Here is a 10993-nt window from a genome sequence, read left to right as displayed (position 1 = left end):
TTGAGCATGCCAATACTTGAAACTATTACGTAGTTGAATTATACAAATTATGTTTGCATTGAATAAATTATTTAAGAAAAAACTCGTTGGTTAATTATGCTTCTGTTACGAATCGTTAGAAAAACCCAGTTAATATAATTTTGACGCAATTAAATATAGTTGATTCAAAATAAATTAAGAAGGATAAACTTATTCGTTAAAAGCACATATTTATAACTTTAGACAGAAATTTCAACTAGGTATATTAAAATTGACTCAAAAACTGAGTCTAGAATAAAAACTGTATGAAATTAAATAGTGTATGAAACTGAAAGAATCCAATCAGTTCGACTTTTGTAATTCCTATATATTTACTGCGAAGTAGTCGAAAACATTTAACATCTGTTTTCTGTTCATCGTTAACGTTCAATCGATAAAAAATTGGATAGCATCATTTAATTCAATTTACAAAATATCCCAAATTTTTTATTCGTTATAAATAAAATTATTTATTCTGTAAAGATATGATGTCAATTTAGATGTATTTTTAGATGACTGTGGTTGACTTCTTTAATAAGACTTGCACCATTTATTTATTTAGTAAAAAATGACAACTTGGCATGGAAACTGATATAATATTTCCGTAAAAATTTTTATTTGGTAATCTTTATCGTTGTTTAATATTACTTTTTAGTCGAATTTAATGTTTCACTTAAGTTTTTGATAATACAGCTAAATTAGAATAAGTAGGTACATAAACTTTTTTTATACATAAACAATTGGAGTTCAGTTTAAAACAAATTTTATTACTAAATATCACGATAGCAACTCATTTAATTGTGTGTAGTTGTTCTGAAAATTTTATGGTTTAGAAGACTTATGTTACTGACTGTACAACACTATATTTAAACATTTTATTACCTAGATACACTAGAAAGTTTATTTGGCTGAAACATATACTTAGACATTATAAAAATAGATTCTAACACTGTGGGATTAAGACTAGAATTTGTTTGAATAATTATATTGACATGAGTTTGTTTTATGATTCAGCTGGACTCATTTTATTTTTTCCATATTAATATTTAAGTATTGTGTGGTTTTCCATGTCACTGAAATTACATAATTGAATTTATCGAACCGGGTTATGAGTGAGTTATCATTGAAGAATACTATCCCAATAAGTAAGACAACTTAACGTTACTTTATTTGTTTTTAATTTGACCCTTTAATTTGATATTATAATTTGTTTTTTTTTCATTACTGCTCAATAAAAGCATTGAAGATAGGCAGCAGATATATATATACACGGAACGTGTAATCGACATTTTATTTTTTTTTCGAAATAATAACCTTTTTCTTTTCACTTATTTTCAACCGGGCATCGAACTTCAGACCAAAAAAAAAACCACCACAAAAGCTAAGCACAATAATATGCTCACAATATTAATTAATTTACACTTATATTTGCCATATATTTACAGTACACAAAGCTCTTATCATAACCTTAATTAATATTATTATCTCTATGACTTAGATACTTGTAATTGAATATACACATTCTATATTATGAGAAAATTACAAAAGAATAATTCAGACGGAACGGTTACATAATAAGCTTGTTTGTACAAGACGCGATATTTTTTATTAGATATAACGACTTTCACACTATTGAATTTAATCCTTATATCGCTTGTAATTTCACAAACATTCAAGTCACATACACAGGACACCAGCTATACTGAAAACAAGCATCCGTAGAATCATCACGTGTCGCACTTTCGATACCCGCGTAGGACAAGCGCTTGTGTAATCCCCAGAAACAACCCACAGAGAAACTGCTTAAAATATTAAGACAGTGAGTGATTTCCATTCTCTTAATCAATTTATGTTTGCGGGCTAAATAAAAAAACACCTTTCCAATATTATACATTAACCTGGCATAAAAAATTAGCTATTTATGTATTCAAGGAACTACAGTGGTTTAATGACAGTAACTGTCATAAAACTCCAATGAAGTTGTAAAATAAATTACTCATTATTGGAAATAAGCGGGCTTATAACAAACAAATGACCATCAGCCAAAAGTCTTTATAAGGACTCATGCTCTCAGTCTCTGTGAAGTAAAGTGTAGAGACGAAAACAATTCAGAACTTCACTAAGTAGTATTGTTTCTGAATTCAGGTCTAGGTGTGCATAATCTCTTGTACAAACAAGCTTATACTTACATCAAATGCATAATCATAATATTATACACACATACTTATAAGCAAAAATACGATTTTTGCTGATATTTCATTACAGAGCTTAAGGGAATATATTCGAGTAAACAACGACATTTAAAAATATCATAGCTTTCTCTATTTTCAATTTAAATTATACATAGGTAGGTATTATCAACTCTTAATTAGGTGGGTACGGTCATCAAGAGAATTCTGTTAACACAATCAGATTATTAAAGCTCTTGTATTTTTCAGTGATATGTCGCAATTGTTATTTATTATGTTTAACTGTTTTAGGAATCAAGTAAATTGTCTGTACAGGTAGCCGAGTGGTTTAATAGATCAGCACGCCAAAGACACTGTGTCCGACATTCCACGACATTACACGACAAGTGTTTATGAATCTACGAATGCTTGTTCTGATTCTTGAGAGAATGTGGCTGGTGAATGTTTGTGAAACAACAAGCAACGCAAAGATTACATTTCTAACCGCAGAAGTCGTTTACTTTTAAAGAAACAAAAGACACAAAAAATAGCACAACGGCAAATCATTTAATTTGATCATGTACAGTTGTTGTGGAAAACTGTTTGTGTTAAAAGACTTCTGTTGCTGACCTTACTATGAAAATTCGTAACGTAATAATTATGGCCGTATGCTGACACTTATTGTTCAAAGAAACTGCTGCATGACATGACCATGTTTCTCTTGTACAAACCTTCCTCAAGGCACCGACGACTTTGCCCTGAAATGTAACAAAATTTACCATTAATAAAAAATATGTATATAACGACTCTATTCATATAAAAAGGCACCCAGACTCAGGACAAGCTTTCATGGACCACGCAAAAAGCTTGCCATTCGCAGGGATCGAACCGCGACACGTCGCGCCCTGTTTGCTATGCGTCTTTACCTCAACCACTCGGGTATGTGTAAGGCGTAATCAATAGTTGTGTAAACAATCATACCATCTCGGGATGTAATTAACTAGCGGATTACATTAATTAAGGCAAAGCCTCACTTCCTTTAATTATTCGATCGCGCTTATTTATAAGGATCCTGTTCCATTATAATATAATTAATATAGCAAGCAATAACAATATTTATTGAATCAAGTTTCCGGTGAATAGCATGGTTATCTAAAATAGAATATGATGTATCAAGTACGCATGTGTGCTAAGCATTTTGTATGAGGTCCTTTCTTTTAGATTTGGCGGGTATCTGACCGCTCGGTTAGCCGAGTGGTTAAGGTCACCACGCCAAACCCATTGAGCACGACCTGTCGCGGGTTCGATCCCCATGTAGGACAAGCATCCTGAGTTTGGGGGTCTTAATGTAAGTGACTTGAATCTTCGTGGAACCATCCGCAATTATATTCCTTACTGCGGGAGTGGTTAAAAAAAAATCGAGTAGTGTCAAAATTTTACTGAGTTAACCTGAACCCCGGTGCAATGTCCCCCGCATTCGATATGTATGGGTAATTCATCGATATTTGTCCTGCACCGAAATATACACTACTCTAGGTCAAAAGGACCGCGACGGCTCCCTTTCGCGTTTTGGAAGTCAATGCGACGGCCTCTTCACTCTTACTTTATATCAAAACCTGTAGTCAGGTGATTTTTTTCTTAACTGTACAGGGCTGACAAGTCAAAGGCGTCAGTGACGTCACTTGTCAAAAAAGAAATGTCGCTCCAATTTTCACTTTTTCTTTTCTTTTTTTATTTATTTTAATGCGATGTTACATTGCCTGGAACTACTCTTGTTGTTTCAGGCAATATTGTTTATTTTTTAAAATGGTGCATTGATATAATTGTTTACCGCTGTGTGGGTTGAAGACGTGGGATCTGATTGTCTACCGTAAAAAAAATAGAGGGTGAAATAGTAATGAACAGAAAAAATAGATTTTTTGTGTTTCTTTTTTATATTAAGGAGTATAGTTTATAGAGTGAAGTAAGAATTTATTTCTAGTGCAGAACACAAAAAAGCGATTACAGGTACTGAATTTCTAGATAATAAAATAACATTGAAGTAAGGAAAGATACAAAAGAATCTGCTAAGTACGAAATGTTGTTCTTTATTTAGTTTTGTTTTTACATAGTCAGCTCTTTTTCTTTTTTTTATACCTGACGCAAAAAAAACATTACGGGTTGTGAGATACAGCCTAGTAAGAGACGGATAAAGACTGAAGTAGTAGCGTTAGGATTCCATTTTAACCTCTGGGTATGAAACCCCTTAAACATGTTTAGTAGTTTAACTTAAAGCCAAGGGTAAACTTAAAATAAATATTTCACGGAAAATTGTTCGCGGATTCCTATTATTTCAACTTGTTTCTCTTTACTCCATTCACTTTATGATTTTCAAAAGAATAGAACTGAAAAGTTTTTCCTTCCTAGGGTTCCGTATCATACCGTAGTGAAACTGGAACCCTATTACTGAGCCACCACTAACACTAACTATCTGTCATCAGGGTATCGTGAACTATCGTGATTGCTACCACAGTCATGATTTCACAAGTGATGTATTTCTTTGCTGCTGTAACAACGAATACTTATAATAAAGATCAAGCTTAAGCAACGGATGTTTTACAAATTTGTTTTTATACGTAGGAATAGTGGCCTCAATTTAAGCTTTCGATTTACACTTTGCAAGAATTCCGCAAGGTAACCTGATAAGCAAGTTTTGATTAAAAAGAGCTGCAGAGCAGAGCCATCCTCGTAGATCATTCACAAAAAGTAAGACAATATTCTCCTAAGATTTATTATGCTAAACAAAACAAGTAAACAAAGTAATGAAATCTGTCTCTACCTTAAATAAATAACATTTTCTCATGTCGAGACCGAGATATACAGGATGTCTTAAAATATGGATCGACGTCCTTACTATCTCTGACTCCCTGTATAACACGTAGAGCTTTTATAAGTTAAAAAGATTCCTTCTAATAAGATTCTCTCTCTTAGCTCTTAAAGCGTGTAATTTAAAAATTTGCAGGATACAAATGATACTCAGTTTTCAGTAAAACTGCGAAATTAAATAAAGAACTCAAATTACATAACTAAGAGAATTGTGAAAACGTTGTATTGCAATGTTATTTTTATTATACTCGGGACAGACCAATATCGCGTTTAACTAAATAAAAAGAACGGTTTTCTCACGCGCGTTTATTGCGATAAAAGTGAATTCGACGGCAAAACCGACGAATCAGCTTACGATAAAGGAATCAAGAGATACGTACTTAAACCGTTCAAAAATTCTGAAGATGCTTCCGGAAAGTATTATTTTTAACTATAAAAATATTTATATTTAAAATGTTTATAAATTACTTACGTATTCGGTCCGTCAGATTGCGACGCATTCGGTGGAGGCCAGCGGTGTAAGTGCGCTCGCCACATCATCTGTCCGAACGTCATGCGAAACTGCCTCGACATCGAGCAGTACAGCACAAAGTTAATGGCTCCATTCAGTAGTGCTAATGCGTCCATTAACTCTCCAAACAAGTCGTAGCAACGCTTAAAGAAACATCTTCCTAGAAGCCCACTTAAAAGGCCAAGTATTCCTTGAGGGAGCTCCGTGACTAGAAACAAAAGAAGAACGGCTACAAGCATTTTTGTTGTTCTATTCGTTCTCCTATCAGCTTTATACTGTCTTTTCATAGCCTTATTATTTGTGGGGCACTTGTTGTAAACTCTTATTTTTTTCTGGTGCTGGTTTGCGCTGTACACTTCTCTTATTAGCCATAGGCTGATGACGGTGAGGATACAGCAAGGGAGGAGCTTGATGACGACTGCGTGGACCCAGAAGTTGATCTGGTAGAGTTGTCCTTCTTCGTCCGAGTCAACGTGGTAGAGTATCATTGGTCCGGACGGTTCCAGTACGATGGCTGTGTGAATGTCGAATACCTGTAGATTAGAGTATGGTAAATTAAGAACAAATTTTATGATGGAAGAATAAAGGATGTCAAATTCACATGAGAAATGATAAATATTTTTACAATACTATCATTAAAATAAAGTTGAAATGTTTTATTGTTTAGGTAAAAGCAATTTTTTTTTATTCGTCTGCAAAACTTTGGCTTTCCTATTATTCCTATTCGTAAGCCGACGTTACACGAGTATTAGCTTTTCGGTTCCCAGTTTGGCCCAAGTCAATACCATGAAAAAACGAGGCTGTTATTAGCGGATTGCTTTTGACTTTTAGGGCTTGCTCTGTTATGAAATGTAGGTATATGTGTAAAAGAACAAATAGAAATAAGTTCACATATATGTATTCATGTTTTTCGCTACATCTTATTTAAATCACTCAATCTATATATTTAACCTTAATAGCCTAAATACATACTTAATATCTGCCAAAAATGTTCCAACATATACCGCCAAAACCTTTCACACACACTTTATTCAGTAGATTATTTTGGTACACAGAGTTTACTCAAAGAATGATCACACATCACTAACTTTTCCCGACACTAAATGGCTACGTAAAGTCCATAAAAGACTTAGTTCGGTCCATATATCATCCATAAGCCACGATGAAGGATGTCAGGGGTATTCTGATAACATATGCTCACAAAATATCGAATAAAGTTTCTTATACAATGTTTCAGGAAATTCTTGATTCGAGATGTTTTTTGACTAATAAACTAATTGATGTGCTGCGTGTTGTAAGCACGCAAATTAGTACTGAAACAACACATTAGAAACTAGGATAAGGTGCCTCATTATTTCTTGTGGAATTAACCAGCAGACCCGGAATAGGGCAAACGATAGATACTGGCAGTCGACAGTGTATTTTAAGTAAGCAAAATGCAATTAAACAAGCATTTTCTTATAAAATTCGAAGGAGTTGGAACTCAAATATTTTTTCACCTTCAAAATCAGAATAGAAGTTTCATTTCAAGGCTTTTTCCGGATTATAGGAAAATTAAAAAAAATAGTTATAATTGAGGCATTTTTATTTAAATTAGTATCTTGTTCAATAAAAACATTACCAAGAAGGAGATGCGACTCAAGTTTTGAGCTTTTTCTAAGAAATATCTGTCAACTAAGTTTTTGTGCTCCAAAAGCTGAAATTCAACGCTAATTCTGGCATATTAAAGTTTTAATCTAAGAATCGAACTTCAAGTTTTAACAAGAGAAAGATACTCCGAAGTGAAAACTATCTCCTCTGCATTGAATGTTCGAGGAAGTAATTAGTGCTTACTAATTCAAAGTTTTTGAACAAAGTGCATCTGCTATAATGTCTATATTTCCTATTGAATAAAATATAATATTTATTTTGCTTTTTCGAGGCACAGGTGAAAAATGGTATGCATCTTCGTATTTTCATATAATTATAGTGTTTTACTCTATATTTTAGGTCCAAATTTCAAAGAAAAATAATTATGATAGCTATGACAACTGACAAATAATACGGATATTGCTTGGCAGACAATAGGAATGATGACTGGGTATAAAAAGAAAAAATAATTGACAAGTATGAGACACGTATTTTTTACTCTTACCAGAAAAACTAGAATTGACAAAGATTAACTACTTTAAAGTTTAGGAGAGGGGGCTTGTGACGTAACCATATGGTAAAATTTATACTCAATCGTGACTTCACGCGTAAGTTTCATTCACTGTAAAATAAATAAATTAAAAAATACGTATCCATTATTATACAAAAAACTACAAGACGGACACTGCAAAAAAAATTGTTATCCTCCCTATTCATTGTTAATCATCATTTAAGTGACCGTGTACCTACTTAAGAAACAGACTGACTTTTTCATACAAGCCTTGATCAGTTAATGACAGTTTTAATCACCAATTGACTTTAATGTTAAGAACTCCTGCCCGGGATCTCTTAAAGAACACTTCTTTATTCATGAGCAGACGCGGCGGGATCGCGAGTCGAAAGTTCGTGAGTAAACCGTAATGAATCATTCTCACGACAGTTACTATCAATATACTTATTACTATACAAGATTTTTCATTTCTTTTTTAATTTAGTTTGTCTGTTGTCATCCTCTACAATAAATTGGTAGATGTTTGTGTTTTGCTCTTTGAACTCAATTTCAGTCACTTTCCCAAATTCATAAATTTTTGTTCCTTGACCAACTTATTTAGATCAAAATTCTCACGTTCTTGAACACAAAAACAAAATGTCTGAGGTATAAAAAAGAACGGAGCATCACTTACCTACACAATTATACATACGTGTAATATATGAGTATCTGTAGATTACCATTCTATAATTACGTATAAAATGGGATGACTGAGGAAGTACGGTATGTTCATTTTCCTGTGCAATTCTTGATAAAATTACACCGTTGCAGTTATAAAAAAAGATTAGCAACATATGACGTTTTAAAAATACAATTTTTAATGCATCTTTTGCGTTTCGGTACTAAGTCCTTGTGACGCAGTGTGTTTCATAGAGATTATGTCACAATGCGCAACGTTTTACGGGTTCGATTTCCGCTTAGAGTTCGTTTTTTTGTCATACATTAAAGCTTATTTTGAGTTGAGGTGTCTGTGTAGCTTTAAATGTCTGTAAACCCCTCGCGACACAACGTTTGGTATAGGAGTGTTTTTTGTTTAATAAAAATGTTTTTATTAGATATATCTTCCATTGATATGCAAATCAAAATTGAGATAGCCCTAATAAGTAAAAAAAAAACTTGTGTTGGAGAATTATTATTATTTTAAAAAGAAAAAGCAAACCTAAGTATATTTCACGCTTGTTCTATAGTTCGCACTAAAATATGACTCCTATTTTGCAATAGCTCATTTTACGAAATGGCAAAACATACGTCGAACAAACAACTAGGCTGAACTAACAACGTATTAGCAAGTTCATTAACAGTTTTGCTAGCAAATACTAGACATTATTTCACTGCACTCACACATAGACACATTGTGTTTGCTAGCTTTGTACGTACCTACAGGTAGATATTAAATAGAGACTTAGTGGGAGCGTACTACGTGCATTTGTGCATGTATACATTCTGTTTTGTAATATTACGTTATAGCCGTAGCATTAGTCCCAAAATGTGGAATCTAATTTTCAGTAACGATTTTAGTCTAATTAGAATTATTTAGCATATTTTTATCCAGCCCACTGTGCCCCATTGGCATACGTCTGTAATTATTGAGAAAGTATTGACGATGAAAATAAACATTCTCTTCGTTACATCACAACTTCGTTAAGTAATTAATTCCGATCGATGTTATAATCATAATGATATGTTAATAACAAACAAACAGACAAAGTACAGAGTTCAACTTTCCGTTACGTTTTACAGTTGTAAAACTATTATATGGAATATAATTATTTGTCACGTGACTGCAATCAATACATTAAGTGTCATTAAGGTGCGTTTCCATGGAGCCAGTTGCGACCGATCAAAGGCACTTGCATCAGACGCGCGGGGCTAATGGGCGTTGTTACTAGTATTGTCAGAATTTACCAAGTGTAGGCTGAGAAAAATGGAAGGTATTTGCTCTGCAGTGGGACACTAAATGGCTATAATAAGCTTTAAGACACTACGTTTCTACTCCAAGAAATGCATTAAGATTCAATTTGTATTGACCATCATGCTGGACATAGGCCTCTTGCCTTATAGAGAAGGAATGCTCGCTCACTGGTAGTAACTGATTTTAGATTCCAGTATTTTGCATCCAAGTTTCCTTGCAATGTTTTCCATTACATTTTATTTTAGAACCTGCACCACGTCCATATAAATCCATGCATAGAGCTGCAAGGCTATTGACTCTAGAAAGTTAACCTAAAAAAAAACTTTCTACGTCATAAAAATCGGTTTTGCATCCTAACTTAACGTCCATCCTGTCTACATATCTATGTAGGCATATCACACGATTGGGGTAAGACACTTTACTGCTTCAGCAACTTTCCAAAGTTGTCTGTCTTTCTTGTCACTGTCAAATAGATATTTTAGATTGTCATTTAGCCAAGTGTCAATCTTGAATGAGCTATCTATGTTTGTCGCATCAGCCGCATGTCAGTCGCGATGCACGAAACAGTACCTTTAGTTCGACGTATTCCATTTGCGTTTGCGTTCAGCTAATTATTTGTTGCCGAGCCGGCCATTGTGTAACTGTTCTCTGTAACTAATCAAGCCGGTTTCCAATCAATGGGCAGACCTTCTGTACTCTGATATCCTGGTTGAAACCTTGACTTAATACAATTGTAATCGTGTTAATTTGTTCAGATGGCTGTATGACAGATGGTACTTCTTAAAAATGTTGGTCGCCGAGACAAGGTTAAGCTAATGCACGGATAGCCGAGTGGTTGAGGCCACCACGACAAATTCGCGGAACGTGACACTGCTCGGGTTCGAACCTCGCGTAGGACAAGCATTTGACTGACTCACAAAGACTTGTCCTGAGTCTGGGTATCTTTGTGACTGTGACTAAAATGTTTGTGGCCACAAGAATAAAATTCCATAAAGCGGAAGTAGTTAATCAAAAAAGTATGTATGAGCATCTTTCGTCATGTTTAAGGTTGTTCTCAGATGTTGCTAATTTAGATCGAGTGGACAGATAATTGAATACCACTTATCATAAGGTGAGAATGAGGAACTTTACCTATTAAAGTCCTGAACTAACAGTAACCGCATTTAATTGATTATACATATTACAGTTACACAAGTATGTAATTCAAAGTTATACATATTCTGAATTATTCTAAGATACCTTTGAGAAACGGTGAACTAAAACATCGGGAGAAAATTTAGAAATTTCAAATATTGGAATTTGTAATCGACAATTGCGGTGAACAATATTCAAACCATCAC

The 10993-nt window shown here is 33.8% G+C and overlaps 1 protein-coding gene across 1 annotated transcript; it reads right to left on the bottom strand.

The window, feature by feature from the left end:
* Positions 1-1881: 1881 nt before the first annotated feature.
* On the bottom strand, positions 1882-6562 carry LOC113504565 (sex peptide receptor-like). Its single transcript, XM_026886929.1, has 3 exons — positions 6535-6562; positions 5524-6190; positions 1882-2944 (listed from the first exon to the last, which is right to left on the bottom strand). Exons 1-3 carry the CDS (start codon positions 6560-6562, stop codon positions 2923-2925), a joined length of 717 nt encoding a protein of 238 aa, XP_026742730.1. The 3' UTR covers positions 1882-2922.
* Positions 6563-10993: the final 4431 nt, after the last annotated feature.

Source organism: Trichoplusia ni, chromosome 22 (genome assembly GCF_003590095.1).
Source record: "Trichoplusia ni isolate ovarian cell line Hi5 chromosome 22, tn1, whole genome shotgun sequence".
Lineage (NCBI taxonomy): Eukaryota > Metazoa > Arthropoda > Insecta > Lepidoptera > Noctuidae > Trichoplusia > Trichoplusia ni.
The sequence above is the reverse complement of the archived record's forward strand: the minus strand, read 5'-3'. Positions and strand labels throughout refer to the sequence as shown.

Bases quoted from the DNA above. Each gene is read 5' to 3' on its own strand.
- LOC113504565 (XM_026886929.1), bottom strand. From the start codon at position 6,562: ATGTTGGAACATTTTTGGCAGATATTAA. The intron at 6,191-6,534 runs GTATGTATTTAG...TTTAATGATAGT, and splicing joins ACATTTTTGGCAGATATTAA to ATTGTAAAAATATTTATCAT. The intron at 2,945-5,523 runs GTAAGTAATTTA...GTTACATTTCAG, and splicing joins CAATCTGACGGACCGAATAC to GGCAAAGTCGTCGGTGCCTT.